We start from the raw sequence: 26,557 nt of genomic DNA, 5'->3' as shown, positions 1-26,557 counted from the left end.
CTCCTTCCTTACTTCCCTGGGTCTGCCAGTGAAGCCAACATGCTCCCAGTAATCCCAGACCTTTAACTCCCTCAACAGAGCATGCTCGGTGGACTCATGGGAGCAGCATGTCCCCTTCCTCTCCCCAGTCACAGTCATGCAGCAGAGGCAAGTTATTAACTTCTATAAGCTTTCTCTGTCAAACAGATGTTAACAATAATACCTAACCTCAGGCTTACTGGAAGGATTAATAACAAGTTATTCAGTGGGTATTTATGTCAGGTCTAAAGTCCTTTGGTTTTCATTGAGCTCCCTAATCCCTCTTGCAGTTTACCCATCATCCTCAGTACTTATCTTTAGTACCTACCAATGCAGTCAGGATAAACTGCTTAGTGCAGTCTTGGGGTTTTCTTTATGCCGCTCCTCTCATTTTGAAAGTATTCCTCCCTCCTTTATTTTTATCCAATCCTGTATTCTACCATGAGCTTCACTTCCTTCATGATGTTTCCACTCCACCACTCTGAATTCTAGGGTTCCTACTTCCTCCAAGCTCCTATTGGACAGCATGAACTATACTATTGTTATACAGACCAGTTCATGTTGTTTACATAACTATAATCCAGAGCCCACAGAAAACACTGAATAAATATTTGTTGATATAATCAGTTTCTTAAGAGGATTTGAAGCCATAAGTATCCTTAAACCACTAAGCATAGGAATGGCAAATATGTGACCCAAATGTTGCCAAAATACCCTCCTATATTATTGTCAGACATCACTAATTGAGTTCAGAAAGCACCCACCCTAGATTTCCTTTCAACAATATACCAGGGGGGCCAGGGATTTAGCTCAGTGGTTCCACTGCCTGCCTCGCAAACACAAGGTCCCGAGTTCAATCCCCAGTACCAAAAAAACCCCACAAAAAACAATGCACCAGGGAAGTCCTTGTCAAGCAATCAAAGATGGAATGTGAGATAAAACTGATTGGTCGTGGCTGCTCCTTTTTCAGATGAGGGCCACATGGCTGACATGACTCTTCGATTCAAAATTGCTTAATGACAGAGTCAGGACTAACACCTAGTCCTTCTATTAGCCTTTTCAATGCTCTCTTGATTTACTACAGTTGGGGAGGGGTCCTTTTATTCAGCTACATAGTTAAAAGATTAAGAAACTGTTGATTACAGAGAAGCACTATAATCTCTTATCTCTTAAACACACACACATATATATATAAAAATGATTCCAGGGCAAAATGAACTCCAGAGTGAGTCACAGGATTCGGGTTCAGTAGAAAAGAAGTTCTAATAGTTTCACTCAAATGTACCTGGTGTACTGGGCCCTCTAAGGTAGTCACAGTGCTAACAACAGGTTGGATGAAGCACTTAGAGGGTAAAAGAGGTGAGTCTTGCCTTAGGTGGGAATATTACAATTTATTGCCAGGACCTGGGCTGTGCTTTCACGTATTAACTCACTTCATCCTCACAACTGTGAGGAGGTGCAACAATTTCGTGTCCAGTTCCCGATGAGGAAAAAGATCCAGTCTCAGAGAATTAAATAGCTTACACAAGGTCGCTAGAAAGTAATAGAGTAGGGATTTGTATTAAGTTCTGTGTGACCCCAAAGGCCGCACTTAACCAGTAATGAGACAGGAGTAACAATGAAATCAAGGGGTGGCTGATGAATAAAGGGGAAGGAGACTAGACTGGGGAGAGGGTGTTTTTGGAAAGCATGCATTTGAAGACTCTTCCTAAGGGCCGCTCCAGGGTGGCAGGTGGCTGGAGTTGCTTCCCTAAATGTATCTTAACTCCTAATTCAAGAAGTAGTAAGAGTAAAGCTTGGCTAGGATTTAAGAAAGTATGGGGATCACGTTATTCTCCTTTCACAATCCTTAGACTCGTTAGCATAGAAAAGAGACAAAAGATAAGTGAAATAACTGGGGAAAGCAAAAATCCATCTTGAAATCTTGGTTGGTTCTGGATATATAAATTACACTGTGAGGCAGGACAAGCCTGAACGCAGATGTCCCCTGCTCTCATCAGCTTCTCTCCTTCCCAGGGATAGTGTGGACCCATTTCATCTGCCTTAACAAAAGGAGCTGTTCACACTTTGAGTACCTGGCTGCTGGATAATGACTTTACAAGCTTTATTTTATGGTACCAGGGATCGAACTTGGGACCTTGCGTTTGCAAGGCAGGTGGTGGCACCACTGAGCTGAATCCCTGGGCTACAAGCTTTATTTTAAAAACCACAAAGGTGTAAGATCATCAGGCTGTTGTATAGAAAGTCACAATTATACAGAATGATTGAAATAACATAAGAACCTCATTTAGCAACTTGAGACTCTTGAAACTTCTGATTGGTTAGTTTGAGATAGAAAGGTCTGACACCACATGTTTTTTCTAATAAGTTTTATAAGAGTAAAGCATATTCCTTAAACACTTTTTTAAAACTATAAAGCAGAAGCAAAAAAAAAAAAAAAACCAGTAAAAGTTAAACCAGAGCTTCTCCCTCTAAATAAAGCCTTGTTGATATTTTCGTATGTTTTGCTCTTAATTTAATAAATGAATTTGTAGTTCTACAAAGTTATATTTATGTAATATATACTAGTTAAATTGGACTTCTTCTACTCAATCTTATGTCATACACATAGTTCCTTGTTGTATCACACTATCAATCATATTACTTAATAATCTCAAATGATTTATAATAAAGCCTTCCATGATCCATTACACTGAAGCCCACATACATAAAATAAAGCTAACAATATCGTCCATTTTTCACTCCTCCAGAAACAAAACAAAACAAAACAAAAAAACAGAGCTCTAACTTACTTACGGAAGATTAACACAGATTTTGAGATGTCCTTTTTTTGAGCCAATTTTCAGGACGTACAATAAAAATAGCATTTCTCCTAGAAACTGTCTTTCCTCACTTTAAAGACTTAAAGAAATGTGCAAAAAAGACAGAAGACGCAGGGATTTCAGACCCTCCTAAAAGAACTGGGTTGTACACACAAATGCCAAGAATCATGGAAGTTCACATTTAGAGCAAAATGAAGGATTTATTTATAAGAAATGCAGTAGGGTACTGACTCACAGCTGACTCACAGCTGACTCAGCAGCCAGGGCTGCTGGAGACTGAACAACTTTACCATTTGACAAATGTTCACATGTCTGAATGACTAAGTTGGTCTCATTGTAGTTCCTAGAGAAAAGGTGTGCATGTCACTAAACAAGACGGGGAAACCTGTGGTTGGAGTGGGCACTAATTAGCATCTTTGCTGGCAGCTCAGCAGAAAGGCTGAGAGTGCAATGGCTGTGAAGTAGCTGATTTGCTCTGGAACAGTCAGGGACTCACTGAAGGGCACTTGTAAAACCCTAATTCTCAAAAAATTGTCCACAGTACTGGAACTTGACATTCTGACATATGTCTACAAAGGTGTAATGTATGGATAGGCTACTTTGGAATCTTTGTACTCTGCGGAGAATCCAATGTAAAGGTCAACTTTCTGTCACTGTGACAAAACACCCAAGATAAACAACGTAGAAGGAAAAAAAGACTTATTTTCTCTCATGGTTCAAAGGCTTCAGTCCATGGTTGCTCAGCCCTGTTGCTTGTGGCTTATGGCAGCATCTATATCATGGCAGGAGCATGTGACAGATGAGGCCTATTTACCTCACAGTGGCCAGGAAGCAAAGAGAGAGAGTCAAGAAACGGGTCAGGGTCCTATACCTCCTTCAAGGGCATCCCCCCAACAATCTAACTTTCTAAAGCTTCCAACACCTCCCAAGAGTACCACTGTTAGTAGTGATTACAACTTCAACATGAGCATTACTGGTAGATATTCAAGATCAAAACAAAACACCTAGCAAGGCAACAATCATCAGTGGCACCTCTACTAACTAAAATAATAATATATACTGCTAACTGCATTTCCAGTTCAAGTCCTCCTTCTTCCATAATGTTTTACTTATCTCTGATTAGATCTCTTTTGGTACTCTGTATGTCTATCACACACCTGTACGTAGTAGCAGCATTATATAAATGATTTTATATTTTAGCATGGCTAGATAAGTACCTGGGATATTGGCCTCCTTTTAAATAGCGAGACCATCTAAGAGACTCCAGAATCTTTCTATTCATACTTTTTCTACAGACAGGCCTCAGTCCATTATTACTAGAGCTCAGCTTATCAAATCCAGTTTCTCAGCCTGGTTAGCACTCAAGGGCCCAGAGAATTCCCTGTCCACCACATTCCCTATTCTTCTCCATTCTCATCTTACTTTATTCTCTAGCCTTGTCCTTTCTTCTCCAACCAACTTGTCTTTCTTACTTTTGTTAATATACTTGGCAAACCTTGACTCTGCTTCAATGAACAAACATCACTTTCATGAGGAATTATCTCTCCCTTTCTTTCCATCAACCATGATCATGACCTACTTCCTCCAAGGCCTGGCTCGGAACTCTCTTACTACAGGAAGTCCTCTATGACCAACCACACATTGGGCACATTTAATATTACAAATTTTTTGTGTTATCTCTGGAATCAGCTGAACTTTCAAGGACAAGAATATTATCAACAGTGTCTCCCCACTGTGATCTGCACAATGCTCTGCACACAACAGATGTCTCATAAGTGATTCTGAACTAAAATGGGTGTGATTTTCAAGATTTCCAACAAATACATATTAAGACAAGAGTATTATTTTTAAAGCAGAGCTTAGTTTGTGAGTCCACTTGTCAAATATCAACTGACAATGGAGGTAAGTAGCAGAGTAATAGGTAAAAAGACTTATCATCCAACGTATCACTTAGACTCTGACATTGACACTCCTACTAGTTTTGGATCAAGTCTGAAGGGAGTTACCAGCTGATGAATGTGTATTCTTCACTAAGCTCCATATATACTTTATGACATAGAAGCTATTATTCTATTATCAGCATTTTGCAGAGAGAAAAGCAGGCTTAGAGAAGTTAGGCAATTTGCTTACAATCACATTTTAAGTGTAAGGTCAGCTTCTTAAATCAGGTCTCTCTGATTTAAACATTAGGGGGTAATGAGATGAAAAGATTTTTGTGGGGGTGAAGTCAGACTTGGTAGTGTATGCCTGTAATCCCAGCACTCAGGAGGCTAAGGCAAGAGGATTGCTGCAAGTTCAAGGATATCATGGGCTACATAGTGAGTTCAAGGCTAGCCTGAACTACACAGCAAGACCCTGTCAAAAAAAAAAAAAAGGAGGAGGAAGAAGAAGAAGCAAAGGAAGAGGAGGAGGAGGGAAAAGGGAGGGGAAGGGGAAGAAGGAGAAGAAGGGAAGGTGAATAAATTCCTGGGTCTCATTTTTCAGAGCCCTATCCAATCAAGTCTTCCTCCATCACTGTGGTGGCTGTATTACAGCCCCTTCACTAACCTCATGGCCAGCTCTTTGACAGGTCCCTGGGAGGCTCTTGGTTCCCAGCAGGGAGACATGATTGATGAGTGCTCACAACTGAGCCCCAATCTGAGAAGTGCCCTCAGTAGAAAGGAGCTGCTTCACCCAAGTGCCAGCACCACTCCAGGACCGGTCAGATACAGGATGCAAAGACCCAATCACCCTGCCTAACTCTGAGGTATCTTTGAAGGACTGTTCCAGCTTCATCCTTTCCCTATCACACCGGCTGGTAAGTCAGTGATAACAATATCTGACTTAAGTCTCTACCTGCCCAGTTCTACCCTCTTCCTCCCGTGCTCTTAATTTGTTGTTCCTGAGAACTCTCCCTAAAAAACTCCTGCAGACAAATCTCTGCCTCTGAGCCTATTCCCTTGGCACCTGAAGACCTGAGCCAAAAGTGAGAAAGCAGGAATCAAGGCCCACAACCTATACTGTCACCAACAGCAGGAGAGGGGTGCTAGGTGGGCACATCCCAACCCCCTCTTCAGCAACAGCCACACGAAGCACTGGGAAGTGGGCAGAGCCTACATGTGCCTCCCTCTCTACCTTGATGTCCCCTCCGCTGCAGTGTGTAGCTCTCCTTGTCTCTCTCTCCCAGCAAGAACCAGAACCCCAACATCCTTTCCCTTCTCCTGTCCTTCAAACTCTGTCGGTAAGAAAGGATCTGAAGAGCTCAGCCACACAAACGAAACAATAAAATTAATATACAGTATTACAAATATGGGATTTAAAATAAACTAATGCTTACTTTAAGTTTAAGCCAAGGAAGAATATATATAGTAAAATTGCAGACACTTGTTTCCTCAGTAAAATACACACTGGGGCACCTACTGTGTTTGGTGGAGGCTGCAATTTGGGTGAAAGAGGTTGAGGGTTGGCCACCTCAGTCTTCTGGAACCTACTCCGATGGGTGACTGCCCCATGTCCTGAGGCCTTCACTGTCCCTCTACATCTAGATCCCATGTGATGACTCAACTCCATGTTGATTCTAGGAAGCTGCTAGTGCTGATGAATCTCCACACTACAACAAAAGCAAGCATCTATGGGTAGCTGGCCCTACACCCCCAGGACTAAGTTAAAATCTAGTCTTTTCATATGACATTCATCCCCTCGCCAAAAAAAACCCCAAGTAAGCCACCAACTCTTCTTCTGTTCAAGTCAAAAGTACACTAAAAGCTTCTTTCAAAAATACTAAAAAATGACTCTAAAGAAGCAGAAGCCTCCTAAATTCAGTCTCCCCTGATACTCAGTAAAGGCATGATTGTGTACTTTTGGACAGGTTCAAGATAAAGGGCACACAGAAAACAATTCACCAGAGTGATTTTGCTGTGTTGTATGTATTCTGTCTGAAAGTGTCTATATGACTACTGAAGAAAAATAGAAGACATTGCTTCTAATTTGCTCATGTCCCAAAAACTAAACACTAGGGCTACTGCTTGGCAGATTCTGTCTTGTCACAAATTAATATATAAAATTACAAGGTAACAGGCCCAGTGAGATGAGAAAGACTGGATATTCAAGGACCAAGAATTTCAATTGCTGTTTACTAGTATTGTCTTGCTAGGAATCCTTATGTAAGTTGCTTAACATTTCCTTAAACCTCAGTTTTAAAAACTGGAGGTGGGGGGTTGTGAATACAGGTTCATTTTGCATTCACTTATCAGGTGTAATTAATACAGAATTATTCACGAATCCCTCAAAATAATATAAACTTTCCTTTGGCAATATAAATGTAGCTTTTTAATCTGCCAGACACATCTTCTTTTTTTTTTTGGTACCAGGGATCGAACTTGGGTCCTTGCGCTTGCGCAGCAGGCAACAAAACCATTGAGCTAAACCCGTGGCCCTCAGACACATTTTCATTAATAAAAATTATAAGGATTTTAATACTTAGATATCTGAGAATTCTTAATACACTCATACGTACATACCTGGAAAACAAAAGAGAAAAGAGTATGAAATATGACTCATCACGATGTGAAAGGGACTTTCAGATGGAACCTAAAGTTCTGGGATCCTTACCTGGATATACTGCCACAGATGACTGAGCATGGCTGAGTACTGTGCAAATACCAGACAGCTTTAGATACACCAATTAATATGCTGATTCGAATGTGCCAGGAGAGTGGGGCCGTGTTACCCTAAAAAGACAAAAGCAATCAGTAGGGTTGCACTTTCTGAATGCAAATTACCTATGTGTTCATTTCGTGGAAGCATGCCAGAAAACAAGCAGAGGGCAAGGTGGGATGAAGGAGGTAAATCACCAATTTTTGGTTTGCTACAACCCTTTTTTTTTTTTTTTTTTTTTTTGCAGTACTGGGGATCAAACTCAGTACCTTGTGTTTGGAAGGCAGGTGCGGCGCCGGAGCTAAATTCCAGGCCCTACCCATTTTTAATTTCAGACAGATTTCCCTCTGCTTCTGATGATGGTTCTAGAACTCTTTACAGATGATGGAGATACCCAATAATTAGCTTAATCAAAATGACTAGTGGGCTGGGGGTGTGGCTCAGTAGTAGAGTACTTGCCTAGCCTACCAAAACCTAAGACCAAAAATAAATAAGAGCCTGAAGGAGGGAGAATTCAGATTTGAGGCTAGCCTGAGCAACAGCAAGATCCGATCTCAAAAATAGCTCAGTTGTAGTGTCCCCCTGGGTTTGATCTCCAGTGCTGCAAAACAAAACTCAAAACAAAAAAAACCCATGAAAAGGTGACATGTTTACAATTCATTAAGTAAGATATTTAAATTACTTGTGGCATAATAGTGTAATTGAGAATAATCTGCTTTTATTCTCATTTTAGTGGAAACTTAACTTTTTTGGAATCAATTTTTAAACTAACCTTTCAAAAACATCTAGGAGAAATCATAGGATTTACTCCACCTCTTTCTTTCAGGAGTCTATATCACTTTTATGTGTATCCCTTGTATTGAATGATGCTTTGCATAAAGTTATGCAAATTAAAATCAGAGAAATAAGGGAAGTTGATGTAAACTCACTCAAGGTAGAGAATCAATAAACAATAAGGGCTCAGTAACTCTTTTGGCAACCAGAACCCAGTAACTCGGGTACTTATAAAAGCCTTCTAGTAGTAAGAAACCAATTCAGAGAAGTCCTCTACTTCTTTAGAAACTCATTCTCGGCTACACCCTCATATTCACACACCTTGGCTTCCTGGCTCCCTGGAAAGCTTGCAGCAGCTCCCCAACCCCCAGGCTCCAGAGGGTCAGAGGACAAGGCAATATGATAACGTGACTTACGACACGCTGTAATTTGTCAAAAAGTGTTCCGTTTCTCATATATGGATAAACCAGACAGAACTTCTCAGTCTCTGTAAAATACGCAGCCAAGTCTAGTATGTTTGGATGGTGAAACCTTGAAGAAAGATTTTTAAAGCCATCAAATTGTGATTCAAAAGGAAAATACACTGGTTTGGGGGATGGTACGGCAGGATGGGGAAACAGTCTAAAGCTGGTATATTTGGCAAAGGGAGCAGTAATTTCATGGGACACATGATACAGATTGGCTTTCCTCAGTGGTCTAAGGAGTTCTAACAGTATTGTAGACAGCTAAGACAGTTAGAAAATATTACAAGACAGTTAGGCAAGGCCAGGGAGTCAATACATAAGATAATTGAGGCCCATTTACTGAAAGCCAGGATTCAAAAAAGACAAACCACCACATTCACATACTTCCCCTTGGGATGAACAGCAATGACTGATATTCTAAATAGGTATCAATCACCTTGGGTGGGGACCAAGGTGGGCTCCTGGGTTCAATCCCCAATACTGAAAATAATGAGATAACAAAATAAATAAAGTTGTAAAAAAAGAAAGATTCCATTTAAAAGGCCTATTACTTGTTTCTTTTATTACTTGTTTCTTTTAGTTGTAAGATTTTCCTATAAACCCAGATACATACACTCTCTCATACATATATGTATATATATCTGTGTGTGTGTACACGCGCATGTGTATGTGTGTACCCATGCATGTGTATGGCTTCTGATTCTTTTTATCCTTCTTACTCAAGTAAGGATGTGTTTCTATATACAAACACAGGAAGAGATGTTTACTTTTAAAATTGTCAAAAACTTCTGTTATACAAGATCCCTACACCTACTATGATTTAGATATCTATAAAGTGAAAAGCAATGAACTGAAAAGAAATTATAGAGGTATATTTAGCTGTTTAAATGGTTGAGCTATACCACTGACTGGCTAATTCTCCTGGAACTTAAAATAATTCAGGGAGCAAAAAAATCTTAGGAAGTAGATGGCAGGCATCATGCAGACACAATTATGGCTTGCAGTTCTGCTTTTGTGCCCACAGAGAAGAAATGAGAATTTGCTTATTTTTAAACATTAATGATCAGGAGAAAAATAGTATTCATGAATATACTCCATGAATACTAAATGCCATAAAGTTGCTCCTCTTTAGATTAATCTATAAAGTTGATACAATCCCAGTTAAAAACACCATCAGCCTTTTTCAAAAAGAAACATAGACAAGTAGTTGTAGTTCATATGGAAAAGACCTCATCAGATAAACCAAATAAAACAGACATATAAATGAAAAAAATAAAGCTATAAGTACTAGAGAAAAAAAACTAAAAGCACTAGAGAAAAAAAATTGGAGAATTAGTTTATAATCTCTTACTAGGAAAGAACTTTGAAACTCTGAAACAAAACACAGAATCTATAAAAATGAAATAGACAAATTCAAGTACATTAAAATCACTTTTACAGGGCAAAAACTAGAATAAACAAAGACAAAATGGCAGGCTGGTAAAAAATTATTTGCATCTCATAACAGAAAAATACAATGAAGATTGATTCAGTAATTAAAAATCTTCCAAAATGATAGCCTAGAATCATATAGCTTCACAGATAAATTCTAACAAGATTTAAAGAATGGATGCCAATCCTTCTTATATTCTTCCAAAAAACTGGAAAGGAGAGAACACATCTAAAGTCACTTTACTAGACCACCATTACTCTTATATCAAAGCCAGAAAAGGACACAATCAGAAAAGAAAATTATAGGCCAAGAGCCCTGGAAAATTCAACAAAATACTAGCAACCAAAATTCAGTACAATATTAAAAGGATAAAATATCATGATCAAATGAGATTTACCCATGGTGTGCAAGCGTGGTTCAACCTAAACACATTAACAGACTGAAAGATAAAAATCATGTGATCATCTCAATGTGTGCAGAAAAAGCATTTGACAAAATTCAACATTCCCTCATGTTACAAAGTCTCAATAAATTAGGTATAGAAAGAATGTATCTCAACATAATAAGGGTACACTTGACAAGGCCACACCTATATCATGGTTAGTACTGAAAAGCTGAAAGCTTTTCCCTTAAAATCAGAAGTACTACAAGGCTGTTCATACTCACCACTTCTATTCAACACAGTGCTGAAAGTCTTAGCCAAAGTAAGTGGTAAAAAGAGACAGAAACAAAGACAAAGACAGACAAAGAGGATACAAAAGCACCCAAACTGGAAAGAAGGAAGTTAAATTGGTTGTTTGTAAATGATACAATCTTATATATATGTATAGAAAACCCTGAGGACGCCACCAAAAAAATTGTTACAATAAATAAACTAATTCACTAAATTTGTTCAATATAAAATCAACATAAAAGTCAGTTATGTTTCTATACACTAATATCTGAAAAAAGTAATAATTCCCTATCCAACATCATCAAAAATACTCAAGAAATAAATATAACCAAAGAAATGAAAGATCTGCACACAGAAAACTGTAAGACACTGATGAAAGAAATCAAAGACACAATAAATGGAAAAATACTCATTTGGTGGAACTGGGATAATACTGAATACATGAATTGCAAGAATATTGTTCTTCCAAGAAAATGTTCATCCTACCCAAAGTGATCTACACGTTCACTGTATCCCTATTAAAATTCCAGTGCATCTTTTACAGAAATAGAAAAGACTCCTAAAATTCATAGTGAGGGCTGGGGATGTAGCTCAGTTGCGCCATGCCAGCCTTGCAAACGCAAGGTCCTGAGTTCGATCCTTGGTACCAAAAAATAAAAAAAAAAATAGAAAAGATTCTGTTCTAAAATTCATAGTGAAAGATTCCAAATAGTCAAAAGTAATACTGAGAAAGAAGAAAGCTGGAGGCATTCATTCCTGATTTTAAACTGTATTACAAGGGTTTAGCAATCAATAGAGTATGCGTTGGCATAAAATAAACACAAAAATGAATGGAATAGAAAACAGAATCTCAAACATACATGCACTCCTCCCCCTGTCTCTGTCTGTCTCTGTCTCTGTCTCTCTCTCTCTCTATATATATATACACACACAAAATACATATATATACATATATATATATATACTATATATATATATGTATGCAATACTACTTTACCTATCTGTTCAGAAAACATTAGAAAGAATATTTTCTATTTGTAAAGAATAATGAATGAATACTGTAGGGTTAGGGGCCTCCAATGAGGAAGGCTACACAGCTATAGATATATATAATTAATCTTTGATGAGGATACCAAAAATATACAAGGGAAAAGAAAAGTCTCTTCAATAAATAGGAAAACTGGCCGAATAAGCCCGCTTCAGACAGGCAGCCACCTGATTCCACAATACAAAGATGCAGAGGACACCAGACCACCAGACCAAGGTACTGAGTCCCACTGTTCCCGGCCCAGAGGTAGGGGCTTCTGAGCCACCGTCCCACTGCTCCTGGTCCAGAGGAAGGGGCTTCCCGGTCACCAACCCTCCCGCTGCTCCCAGCCCAGAGGAAAGGGCTTTTGGGCCACCTTCTGTCCCGCTGCTCCTGGCCCAGAGGAAGGGGCTTCTGAGCCACCATCTCACTGCTCCTGGTCCAGAGGAAGGGGTTTCCCGGCCACCATCCCTTCAGCTGCTCCCAGCCCACAGGAAAGGGCTTTTGGGTCACCATCCCTACTGCTGCTCCAGGCACCTGTCCCACCTCACCCAGCTCAGAGGAGGTAATCCATGCAGGCGCTAACAGCCCCCCGCCCTAGTTGAAATGAGAAAACATGTAAATAAGTCTCAAAACCAGACTTCCAGATCACCTACAACAACCCCAAAGGGAAATGAAATGGAACACTCTGATATTCAACCACCTGGACCCACTGAACTGGCAACAAAAGGGGATCTGGAAAAAAGGAAATCAGAAATAATTTCTCAGATAATAGGAGAAATTGTGCCCCTAGTGCAAGACATGATTAATAAATCTAGAGAGGAGCTCAGGAACATGATGGAATCCCAACATAAGAAACAAATGGAATCCATAAAACAGATGCAAATAGATTTTCAGGACATGAAAAACTCCATTGAAAGTCTACACAGCAGAATGAGCCAATGTGAGGACAGAATTTCAGATATAGAAGATAAGATTGCAATTAATGACCAGGAAAAGAAAAATTACTTCAAAATTATAAGGGAACATGAGAAATCAATCCAGTAGCTGCTAGATGATACAAAAAAGAATAACATAAGACTGATTGGGCTCAATGAAGAAACAGGAGAGAGTGCAGATGACATAAAAAACCTCTTCACAGAAATAATGGCAGAAAACTTCCCAAGCAGGGGAAAAGAGCTTGACATACAGATAAGTGAGGCATATAGGACTCCAAATAGCCTTGATCAAAAAAAACTACACATAGGCATATAATTGTTAAGATTCCAGAAACACAACAGAAGAACAAAGTTCTCCAAGCAGTCAGAGAAAAGAAACAAATCACATACAAAGGAAAGCCCATCAGAATCACAGCAGACTTCTCAACACAAACCATCAAGGCAAGAAGACCTTGGAGTGACATATTCCAAGACCTAAAAGAAAACAACCTCCAATCCAGATTGATGTACCCTGCAAAACTATCTTTCAAAATGGATGGAGAAATAAGATACTTTCAGGACAAAGAGCACCTTAGGAACTTTGTGAATACCAAACCAGCACTCCAAAGAATTTTACACAGTATCCTAGGAAATGACATTGAGGATCACAACCCCAGGAAGCAAAGCAGAATGAACCCATCTGGCATGACAAGAAATTAAATGGAAAGGGGGAGAACCCAACAAAAAGAAAAAGTCATGGCAATGACAAGTCAATACGTTTCAGTTATAACCATCAACATTAATGGTCTCAGTTCACCAATCAAAAGAAATAGACTGGCAGAATGGGTCAAGAAGCAAAATCCAACAACATGCTGCATACAAGAAACACACTTCATTCAAAAGGAAACTCATAGACTGAAAGTTAAAGGGTGGAAAACAACACTCCATGTGACAGGAACCTGAAAAAAAGCAGGAGTAGCTATCCTCTTGGCAGATCAAGTAGATTTCAAACCAACACTGATTAAGAGAGACGAAGAAGGACATTACATCCTTGTAAAGGGAAGAATCCAAGAGGAAGAGATGACAATCATAAATATCTATGCACCAAACACTAGTGCACCCAACTATATAAAACAAATACTAACGGACATGAAAAGTCATATATGCACTAATACAATTGTAGTGGGGGACCTCAACACCCCACTGTCACAAATAGATCAACTAGACAAAAAATAAGTAATGAAATACTAGAACTCAATCGAACTCTTCAACAAATGAACTTAACAGATGTTTACAGAGTCTTCCACCCCACAAAATCAGAATACATATTCTTCTCAGCTGCACATGGGTCATTCTCCAAAATAGACCACATACTCACACATAGAACATGTTTATTAAGTGCAAAGGAATTGAAGTTATCCCCTGTACATTATCAGACCATAGTGCGATGAAATTGGAGATCCATAGCAAAAGAAACTCAAAAAATGTCATAAACATGTGGAAATTGAACAACACACTTCTGAATAACCAATGGGTCACAGAGGAAATTAAAGAAGAAATCAGACAGTTCCTACAATTAAATGACAATGACAATACAAAATATCAGAATCTATGGGACACAATGAAAGCTGTCTTACGAGGGAAATTTATAGCAATGAATACGCATATTAGGAAAACAGAACAAGCCCAATTAAACAACCTGATGCTGAACCTCAAGCTTCTAGAAAAAGAAGAGCAGGACAACCCCAAACCTCATACAAGGGAGGAAATTATAAAGATCAGAGGAGAAATCAATGCAATGGAGACTAAGAGAATGATACAAAAAAATCAATGAAGCCAAGAGTTGGTTCTTCGAAAGAATCAACAAAATTGACAAACCTTTAGCCAACCTTGTCAGAAAAAGGAAAGAAAAGGCCCAAATCCATGCAATCAGGAATGAAAAGGGTGAAATGACAACAGACCCAGCAGAAATCCAGAGGATCATCAATACCTACTTCCAGAACCTATAGGCCAATAATATGGACAACACAGAAGAAATGGACAGATTCCTAGATACATATGAATTACCAAAGTTGAATGAAGAAGACCTAAAAATTCTGAACAACCCAATATCAACCAATGAAATTGAAAATGTAATTAAAAATTTATCAGCTAAGAAAATCCCGGGCCCTGATGACTTCACTGCTGAATTCTACCAGACATTTAGAGAGGAACTGCTGCCACTACTGTTTAAACTCTTCAATGAAATTAAAGGGAAGCAATACTCCCAAATTCATTCCTGGAAGCAAGCATCACCTTGATCCCCAAAGCAGAGAAAGACCCAACTGAAAAAGAGAACTATAGGCCAATCTCACTAATGAACATAGATGCAAAATTCCTTAATAAGATACTGGCAAACACAATGTAGAAGATCATCAAGAAGATCATACACCCTGATCAAGTGGGATTCATTCCAGGGATGTAGGGATGGTTCAATATACGAAAATCAATTAATGTAATACAGTATATCAATAGAGCCAAGGACAAAAACCATATGATTATCTCCATAGACGCAGAAAAAGTATTTGACAAAATGTGCCATGCATTTATGATAAAAACCCTACAAAAAATTGGAATAGATGGTCTCTACCTCAAACTGATAGAAGCCATCTATGAAAAACCAACAGCCAATAGCATACTAAATGGTCAAAAACTGAAATCCCTCACACTAAAATCAGGAACAAGACAAGGATGTCCACTATCACCACTCTTGTTCAATATAGTTCTGGAAACATTAGCCACAGCAATTAGACAAGAGAAAGAAATAAAAGGAATAAAGATAGGAAATGAAGAAGTCAAATTGTCCTTCTTTGCAGATGACATGATACTCTATACAGAAGACCCCAAGAACTCCACCAAAAGTCTTCTAGACTTAATAACCAAATTCAGTCAAGTAGTTGGTTACAAGGTTAACACACAAAAATCAATAGCTTTCCTCTACACGAACAACCTACTCACTGAGAAAGAAATAGGGCAAACAATTCCTTTCACAATAGTATCCAAAAATCTGAAATATCTAGGAATCATCCTAACAGAAGAAATCAAAGACCTCTTCTCTGAAAACTATGGCATTCTGAAAAGAGAGACTGAAGATGATATCAGAAAATGGACAGACATCCCCTGCTCCTGGGTAGGAAGGATTAATATAGTGAAAATGGTCATACTTCCAAAACTGCTATATAGATTTAATGCAATTCCAATTGAGATCCCAGCAGCATACTTCATAGACCTTGAGAAAATAATCCAAAATTTCATTTGGAGCAAGAAGAGACCCAGAATAGCAAAAGCAATTCTAGGTAACAGAGACATGGCAGGGGGTATCACAATGCCCAACCTGCCACTCTATTACAAAGCTACTGTGATAAAAACAGCATGGTACTGGCAAAGAAACAGACTTGAGGACCAGTGGAACAGATTAGAAGATGCAGAAACAACGCCAGACACACTCAGCCATCTCATCTTCGACAAAGGAGCCAAACACCCTCACTGGAGGAAAGATAGCCTCTTTAATAAATGGTGCTGGAAAAATTGGGCTTCAACTTGCCAAAGATTAAAACTAGACCTATATCTCTCACCATGCACTAAACTAAAATCAAAATGGATTACAGATCTAAATATTAAAATAGAAACTCTGAACCAGTTGGAAGAGAGGTTTGGTAGAGCCCTTGAACACATGCATGTAGGAAAAGATTTTATGAACAAAACCTCCGTTGCCCGTGAACTAGCACAAACAATCAACAAGTGGGATCTCTTCTTATTAAAAAGCTTCTGCACAGCAAGAGAAACCACCAACAGTGTGAAGAGACAACCCACAATGTGGGAAAAAATCTTCACTTGCTCTTCCTCAGACAAGGTCTACTGTCTTGAATCTGTAAAGAACTTAAAAAGATCAGACCTCCCAAATTTAAAGACCCAATCCAAAAATGGGCATCTGAAATCAACAGACATTTCTCAGACAAAGAAGTAGAAACAGCAAATAAATACATGAAAAAATGTTCAACATCACTGGTCATTTGAGAGATGCAAATGAAAACAACGCTGAGATTCCACTTCACTCCAGAAAGAATGGCTGCTATCATGAAATCAACCAATAACCAATGTTGGCAGGGCTGTGGGGAAAGAGGAACCCTGCTCCGCTGCTGGTGGGAGTGTAGACTGGTGCAAGCACTGTGGAAATCAGTATGGAGATACCTCAAAGAACTAGGACTGGAAGTCCCATTTGACCCCGCTATTCCACTGCTGGGGATCTTCCCCAAAGAATTAAAAGAATCATACCACAGTGATATATGTGCACCCATGTTCATAGCAGCACAGTTTGTAATAGCTAAAACTTGGAAACAGCCCAAATGCCCATCAACTGGAGACTGGATAAAGAAAATGTGGGTTTTTTATAAAATGGAGTACTACTCAGTCATAAAAAATGAGAAATTAGAGACATTTATAGCTAAGTGGATGCACAATGAGGCGATACTCTTAAGTGAAATAAATAGGACACACGTGTAAATCCCAAATAGTTTCTCTGGTGTGAGAAACTGAAAGTGTAAATAAGGACTAAATGTATAATAGGTAATGTGAAATAGGAAGAAAAAGGGCAAAGGGGAAGGAAGTGGGAGGGCTGGGGAAAGGATAGAAGGGAATGGGATTAATATGAGAAAATGGAAAAATAGGAACAAAATCTTTGTAAATAGGAAGGGATGGAGGGGTTGAAGGGAGGGCTGGGCAAGGGTGAAAAAAGAAGAACCAAGAGAGACTATGTAAAGGTGCAAATTTCCAATGATGAATGTCATTATATTGTATACCTAAAATGTACCTGTGATTAGAATGAATAATCGATAATGCAAAATAGGAAGAAAAGGTCCAAAGGGGTAGGGGTAGTGGGAGGGGCAGGGGAAAGGAAAGAAGGGAAAGGAAAAATGATGAGAAATGGAAAAAATGGAAATAAAGTCTTTGTAAATAGGGAAGGGTGGAGGGCGTGAAGGGAGGGCTAGGAATGGGGAAAAAATAAGAACCAAGATGCATTATGTAAAGGTACAATCCCCAGTGAGAAATGTAATTGTGTTGTATACCTACAATGTACCAATAAAAGAATTTAATACAAAAAAAAAAGAAAACTGGCTATTCCATTCAAAAGAGTGAATTTATCTTGCACCATACCAAAAAATCATTCATATTTATATAAAGACTTACATGTAAGATTTGAAACTGTAAAGCCCTTAGGGTAAAAAAGAATAAAACAAAACACAAAACAAAACAAAAAAACAGGAAAAAAAATCTCCTTGATAATGGTCTTGAGAATTATATATATATAAAACAGCAAAAACACGGGTTTCTTGTTACATTATTATTTTTTAATAATAAAAAATTAGGGAAGAAACCCCTAAAAATACCTTAACTGGATAAAGGTACAATAAATGCAGCATAGAACAGGTCACACAAATGAGCAAAGTGAGCAACGTGGTAATGCTACCTTCTGTCTAAAAGGAAAAAAGCAAGAAGATAAAAATGTGTTTGCCTAAGCATAAAATATTTCTGAGACTATATACAAGTAACTGATATCACTCTTGTTAAGCTAGAGAGTGGGAGAAAATCTTTACTTTGTTTATGTTTTTTGTACTTTTGGAATTTTGAAAAGTCTAAATTGTGCAAAAACCTACTATTAGAATTCTGAATTCAATTTTTATCGACTAAATGATAGCTATTAAGTTTTTATAATTAACGCCTAATCTTTTCATTTCTGGCCTATAAGAGGGGAAAGATTCATATAATACCTTCTCTGTCCACCTTCCCTAACACCACTAATTTACATATCTGTTTAGAAAACATCTGAAAAGAATACTCTCTATGCATAAAAGGTGACCAATGAACACTACAGGATTGGGGCCTCTAATGAAGAAGGCTGCACAGCTACAGATATGAATACATATGAAAATGAAGCCACTTAAATCTGTCTCCAAGCACTCTCTGCTTTATACACATCAAAAGCACTTGATCTCTTTGTCTAAAACTCTCTTCATGAAGAAACTTACATGGGTAAAATAGTTTCTAGATTGGAATGTCTCTAAGGAAGGGGGAAGGGTGAAATACGTACAACTCTAATGTCCTGAGAATTATTATTCAGCCATGTTAATCACACACAATTTAACCCACATCCTTGTGACAGTTTCTTGTTAAAATATGCTCAAGTGAATTATGTAAATGGTCTATTTTTAAATGTATCTTAAGAAATATACGGAAGCAGACGGCAAAAATTTACCCAACGTTCCCACATTAATTAAATGCCAACCATGCCAAGCACCGTGCTGTAAAATCAAAGATAAACAGACATGAAACCCAGGCAAAAAGAGGGAGAAATTCCAGATAAAATATACTCACAGTAGTAAAATTTCAAGCTCAGATAAAAATTTCTTCAAATGTTTCTTATATTGCATTTTTTTGTCCTAAATATAATAAAGAAAAGACAAAAATTAGTATCTTTTTGGGGGGTATAAATCCATTTGCAAATTTTTCTGGAGTGAGGATCCTTCACTTTCAACAGATTTTCAAAAACTCATTAACCCTGAGCTGGGGTTTTAGCTCAGCGGCACCACGCCTGCCTTGTAAGCTCAAGGTCCTGAGTTTGATCCCCGGTACCAAAAAAAAAAACCCTCATTAACCTCCAAACAGATTTAGAACTAGTGTTCTTCTTCTTTTCTTCTTTTTTTTATTTTTTCATGGTACCGGGGATTGAACGTAGGACCTTGCGCATATGAGGCAGGCGTGGTGCCACTGAGCTAAATCCCCGGCCCTAGAACTACAGTTTTTGAATTAAAATTTTTCACGTAATATATTATGTTGCCAAATTTTATATTCAAACTTCCACCATATTTTTAAACATGTGCAAAATTAAAAATTATATATAATATATATATATATATATATATATATATATATATGGAAAATCTCATGAGAGTTAGAAACTCTTCCCTTGATCTCACAAAGAAAACAATTTATGTAACCTGCAATCTCCTGCAGAATTTTACTATTTTGGCATTTGTGAGTTGGTTCGTTTGGATATGCTGATTCAAGTGATTAATTTTGAAAAGATAAGCCTAATAAAGAAATAAATGAAAGTATAACTTGTTACTACAGAAAAGCTTCAAAGGCTCACTCAAAGCTTGACACATGAATACTGAATAAATTGACAAGTTTAATGATACCACTGTTCTTAGCCCTTATGTTGTACTTGGCACATTCTTGATGCCTTCAAACATGTCGTATCTTTGCATGTTCCTAGATCTCAGGTTCCTAAATTATGCCATGAAAGAGTTAAATTAAGTTTGCTTCTAGATCTAGTCAGCTGTAAGGTGCTCACTTGCAAACTGGTAGAAAGGGAAGAATTTTTAGAGCTCTATCTTCAGAAACAAAGAGAAAAATCCAGCAGGAATTCTTGAAGTTATTTTCTAAGCTAAATCAGAAACAGTAATCTGGGCTAACAAATCATGTCCAAGGACCACTTTTATCAGAAGTTACATTTTACATGTTCACTGTCCTAGGGGAAGATTAGGTCTCCACTATTTGTCACTTTTTACCAGTCATTTAATTTCTCTGAAGTCATAATTTTCTTCAACTGAAAAATGAAGGTGTTACTTTTCATGTTTCTGCTCACCCAGCACTCTAACACCTTGTTGCTAAAAGTGTGGTTTTATGTACCCCTCACCCACCCACCAAAAAACACCAGCTACACTGGGAGCTTGGCGAGCAATGCTGAATCTGCTGGGCTCATGCTCAGATCTGTTGAACCAGAATCAGCATTACAAAATGATTCCCAGGTGACAGGATAAATATTAGCTTGAGAAGCACGCATCTGACATGTGAAGTAAAATTCCTCATTTTCTCACTTCAAGTTGTTGAAGGTAATGTCCCAAAGTTATAGAATTAAATTTCTTTTAAAGATGTTCTGTGGTTAAGACTTCATTAAGTGATCTTATGTTTCCTGATAAATGTGAATGTATGAGTATGTGTGTGCATGCGTGTGTGTGTTGTGTATCTGTCTATCTGAGTGTAGGCTAGATTGGTAAGGGGGATGGGGATAAAAGTAGAGGGAAAAAGTCCAATCATACTTCCACTAACTAACTTAAAAAGAGTTAAAATGTAAAATAGGATCACCGACAGCAGGACTTTGTTCAGTCCTTCAGAGTCATTAGGTCTTTTTACTCTTAGTGCTTAGCAACTAAATTCTTAAAAGGGGATGTGTACTTATTCAGTTCATCCAACAAACACTTAATGATGGATGCATGGTGGTGCAACCTTGTAATCCTACAATCCAGGAAGTCAAGGCAGGAGAATCACAAGTTCAAGTCCAGACTTAGCACTTTAGTGAGACCTTGTCTCAAAAAATAAAACAAAAACTAAAAAGGGCTGGGGATGTTCCCAGCATTCGCTAACATGTGTGAGACTCTGAGTTCCATCCCCATCTCTAAAAAAAAGAAAAAAGAATGAGACAGCCTCAATAACAAGGCAATTGGGCACTAGGATACAAAGACAAGAATTCTTCAAAGACAGCCAGTTAATCCCACTGGGAAACACAGATGAAGAAATCAGTAATATGAAATAAATAATGCTGTCGGATGGTCATCCCAACCATACTGGAGAGGTTAAAAACCACTCATCTGGAGAACAAGAAGAGAAGGGAATGCAAAGGCAATGAAATTCCATTCTAAAATCAGACTAATGGAAAAAAACTCCCAAACAGGAATGTGATTTGCTAGTAGCTGCAAAGAAAAGACTGCAAAGACACTTTGGGTGGTGGACCTTGGGCTCAACCATAAAATATTATAAAACTGGGGCCAGAATTGGCACTAAGAAACAGGCTTCAGTTAGGCAACTCTAGAGCAACCACATTCTATTTTTTAAATGGTTTTATGAGTAGATTTTTGTTATTATACTGCTCATTTTCTCAGGAACCATGACATATCTACATAGAACAAGTGGTACAAATTACAATTTTGGAAAATGAAGAAATCAGATAAATAATTCTTTACAGACTCTGTAATATACAATAAGCTGAAAACTAAAGATTACTTTAGATCGGGCTGGGGATTTAGCTCAATGGTTCTGCCACCTGCCTCACAGGTACTAGGGTCCAGAGTTCAATCCCTGGTACCCCCCAAAAAAAGATTACTTAGATCTCTCCTTCTCCCCTATGTCCCAATCCTAACTAAAAGGTCACTAGATTTGGTCCATTTCACCTCCTATCTTAGACACACCTCCTTACCTTCTGCAATCTTTGCCCTCTCCTACAGCAGTGCAGTTGTACTTAGATACCCATGTAATTCAGACATGCAATAGAGTTAAGCCCTGTCCATACTTTAGTTTATACATCTAAATATCCCTCTACCAGGTCTTTCTTCCTGTAGTCTAGTTCTTATCATCTTCCTTCAACCACCGCCCCATCAAATTTCAACCTCATTATCTAGCTTTTAATTGAAGTTATATTTAAAGACACAAATCTAAGCTTTACATTCTCCTACTTAAAAAGCATCCACAGGTTAACCTACAAGGGATGATCAAAACATATGGTATGTTTAAATTTGAAAAAATTTATTATAGTAAAAGACACATTGCTATTAATCCTCCCTCAAAATACTATCCCTCTTTTTAAACATACTTATCCCATCATTCTTGCCACTTCTTTTTAAAAAATTAATTATGTTTATTGGTACATTTTAGGTATACATAATGATCACATTCATGATAGGGAATTTTACCTGTACATGATATATGTTGAGTATTATTTTTTCCCATTCCCCTACCTCCCTTCAACCCCTCTTCGCCTCCTTATTTACAAAAGCTTTGTTTCCATTTTTCCTTTTCTCATTTTTTTTCCTTTCTTTTCTTCCTTTCCACCCTCCTCCCTTGTTCCCCATCCCATTTGAACATTTTCTTCCTCTTTTACAATATCTACTATACATTTTGGTCCTCAATTACACTTTCAGTTTCTCACACCAGAGAAACAAGTGCCCTTAAGAGGTGTGACCAGAAATATGGTGAATGTTGCTGTGGAGTGACATCCCAACAGAAAGGCAGGCTTATAAAAACATTATGGTGTGTGCTTGTCCACCTTATTGATCAGGACTGGCACTGCGTGATTTCTGGCTTGTCCCCAAAGTCAAAGACAAGGGTTTTGAATCGATTCAGAACATTGAGGCAGTTAGAAAAGCACAACTAAAAGATATTCAGAACTTCTTCAGAAAGTGACAAGAATGATGAGACAGGTGTGTTTGAGAAAAGGAGGAGTATTTTGATGGTAATTAATGGTAATGTATCTTTTACTGTAATAAATTTCTTTAAAAAGTAGTCTAACCCTTCACCGTATTTTTTGATCACACCTCATATCTTTTCAGTATCATCTTTTGTCACTACCTTCCCACCCCCGACACTTTTCACTTCACTCTACCAAATGAACTGTTATGCATGAGTAAGATCTATGCTTCTATACATACACCTCCAGGCCTTTCTACCTACTATTTGTTCCACCTTTACTTCCCCTCCTTCATTGTCTTCTAAAATTCTACCCATCCTTCAAAATCCACCTAAAATCTCATATTTCTTTCATCCATGTTTCCTTTTTTTTTTTGAGATATGCCTATTGAGCAGTTACTCTGCTCCAGATATTCTTCTAGGTGTTAGATGCATCATTCCTCTGGGTGGAAAGACGCTACCTTTTATGCACTCCCAGGCTCTTTTGTACAAATCTCTGCTAAAGTACTTCTCTCCAGCAGTTTAATATTTTCTTAAGTTGGCAAATGCCCATGAAAGACTGTGAGCACCATGAGGACCGAAGTATGCCTTTTTCATCTCTACATACACGGATGCCCAGTTCATAGGAGTTGGCTGTTTGCAGATTGTTGACTAACAGTAAAGAACATGAAGTTCAGCTCTTTTGTGTGTCTGTGTAGGTACCTATCACTTAAGACTCTGGAGGTTGATTTGCTAATTCCCTTTCTGCTTTACTGGCTATAGTACCTCAACTATTTTCCAACTTCCACCTGCTCTGACAGTGAGCTTGTTGTTCCTACTTAAAGCCTCCTCTTTCCCACCCTCCTAAATTGTGACAGAAGACAACTTATGAAGTAGTACTGAATGCCTATCAGTGGTGTAGCTCTGAAGCTGCCTGAAAAGGACAGTGCTCATCCTAAGAAGACTAGCACAGCCTAATCCATTAAGCAAAGTCCTAGAGGCCCTATGTAGCTTTGCAAAAAGTTCTTTTTCATGCAATATATCTGAGGATGGGAATGATTTAATTTCCATATTCCTACAAAATGGACATCATTTCTCAGTCAGCACTCTAGTCATATATTTTATTTCCATTTAGGAAATTTTATTTTCAAATACATATCCTTTTAATGTTAGTGAAAAATGACATATTTTAATATGAAACATGATCAAGTAAATGGAATGGATATTCTGTAATAGTAATTCTTTTCATACCTGTTTAAATAATTTAACAGCATATGTTTGGTTTCGAAACTCCACCTTGTATACCTGGAAAATCTCCCCTTCACCAATTAGGAAGTCTTTGTGGAAATTTCTGGTTCCTTCTATGATATTTTGAAAGCTGATGGAGGACTTAAGCAATATTCCTTAGAAAGGAAAAATAGGGAGAAGGTAAGCCACCTTTTCTTTTCTCTTTTTAAGAATCAATGTCAAAAAAAAAAAAAAAAGAATCAGTGTCATTGTGATAACCAGGACTTCCATAATGGAAATACATTAGAGCCCAGTGGAAAGTCAGTAGTAAAAAGCCCATGAACCCAAACTGAAGCCCAGCACATGCTCTCTCCTCATTTATTAGAGCCTGGTTCTCATCATATTTGGACAAGTATTACAGTGATATATTTTTTTGGTACTGGGGATCAAATTCGGGTCCTTGCGCTTGTGAGACAGGAGGTGGAACCACTGAGCTAAATCCCCGGCCTCAAATATTACAGTGATTTTATCCTCTCTCCAAAGAGATCAGCCAAAGAGCATGCTTAGGAAAACTTTTCCAATATTATGTTTTATTGTCAATGTAAAGCTATTGACCCATTATGAACCTAAAACCACTAAAAAAACAAAACAAAAAAAACCTCTGAAGTGGAACTCTTGATATGTTTAAACAATATTCTCCAAGCATGACTAACAGAAATAGCTTTCATAACCTAAACCCTCCCTAATGGCCTAATTTAGAGTAAATTAGGAAGACAACCCACTTTTTAAAAATCATCCAAAGGGAGATTGGGAAAAAACATTTAAAATAATCTAATACAAAATTTTTTTAAATGCTTGGCTAAATCCATCAGAGCCAAACATGCACTGTATTTCCTATGCTAATAGAGAATACTCCCTAAAGACATTTACAATTTGACTTAGATATGATTGCTAAAGAATAGAAACTTTAACCTTTTAAATTTTCTTTTCGACAAAAGTAGCACCAGATCTAGTGACAAAAATAAGGCAAGCAGCTGGGCATGGTGGTGGAGTAGGGTGGTGCATGCCTGTCCTCCCAGCACTCAGCAGGCTGGCACAGGAGGATTGCTCCTAGTTCAAGGCCAGCCTGGGCTACATAGTGAGTTCAAGGCCAGCCTGAACTACAAAGCAAGACCCTGCCACAAAAGAAAAAGACAAAAAAAAAAAAAAAGATAAGGCAAGGCAGCCTTAAATAGAATTTTGTCAGAGTGATTTCCAGGTGGGACTAAATTATGCTCTCTACTAAAAAAGTAAAAAAGTTAATGAGAAAACTGAATTCTTATATAGACCTTCAGCATTGCTCTATAACCATCTGAAAAGATTTTTACAACTGCTACGAAATTTTTTTTTTTTGGTACCAAGGATCAAACTCGGGCCCTTGAGCTTGAGAAGCAGGCAGAAGAACCACTGAGCTAAATCCTCGGCCCAAAATTTCTAAAGCTATATAAAGGGACATGAGTTTTAAAATGTTTTCTTATGACACATAAAAGTAGCAAACTTTACTAACAAAGAAAGTCCCCCTATGAGAAGAGAACACAATTATATTCTTCATTAGTCAAAGGATTCTTAACATTACACAGACTCATCCACCAGAACTATAAACATCATCCAAAATTCAAAATATTTTAAAATCTATGAAAGTTTTATACTGAATCTGGATATAAACGGTTAAGATGTTTATTGGGTACGCTCCTATCTAAATTCACTTACATGACTTAGAGAAAAAGTTGATTTGTTTACCTTTTTCATTATGTTCAGGAACAGGAACATTATCTACTTTGACATTGGCTGCTTCCTAAAAGAAAAAAATACATACTAAGGTAATTCCATTTCATAATTTAAGAAAAAGACAGAGCCTTAACAGAAATCCAAAGTTCCCCCATGAGACTAGAGTGCAACACAGCAGAATTTAATTTAGAAGAAAGCTAGTATAAAGTGAAGTTATTTCACTTCACTCAACAGCATTCATTGCTATACCGTATATATTCAAGACCTCCAAGTCAACTGTCAAAATTCAAGTATCAATGCCACAGTCTATTATAAATGACTTCTAGTGCTATAAAAATCACTAATCTGCTATAATAAAAAGTAACAATAACATGCAAAACATCAACTAGAAAAGGAAAATTAAAAACTGAGTTAAAACAAATGTACAACTCATAACATCCTTAATAGTGCTAAGTCTAAGCTCTGACAGATTACACAAAAAGCAAGGCTTTTACTTTTCAGATATTTACAAATCTCTGATTTCCTGAATTCTCAACTGAACAGT

The 26,557-nt window shown here is 37.8% G+C and overlaps 1 protein-coding gene across 1 annotated transcript in view; it reads right to left on the bottom strand.

Moving 5' to 3' along the window:
- Irak3 (interleukin 1 receptor associated kinase 3) overlaps window positions 1–26,557 on the bottom strand; it is a 51,784-nt gene that overhangs the window by 9,776 nt on the left and 15,451 nt on the right. The window contains 5 exon segments of the mRNA XM_004861099.4: window positions 7,431–7,549; window positions 8,666–8,780; window positions 19,174–19,238; window positions 24,271–24,422; window positions 26,026–26,080. Coding sequence (XP_004861156.4) covers window positions 7,431–7,549; window positions 8,666–8,780; window positions 19,174–19,238; window positions 24,271–24,422; window positions 26,026–26,080 — 506 coding nt within the window.

Source organism: Heterocephalus glaber, unplaced genomic scaffold, assembly GCF_053883595.1.
Source record: "Heterocephalus glaber isolate CG9 unplaced genomic scaffold, H.glaber_assembly_v1.0 deba00001569, whole genome shotgun sequence".
NCBI classification, from domain to species: Eukaryota; Metazoa; Chordata; class Mammalia; order Rodentia; family Bathyergidae; genus Heterocephalus; species Heterocephalus glaber.
This window is presented reverse-complemented; position numbering and strand designations above follow the sequence as displayed.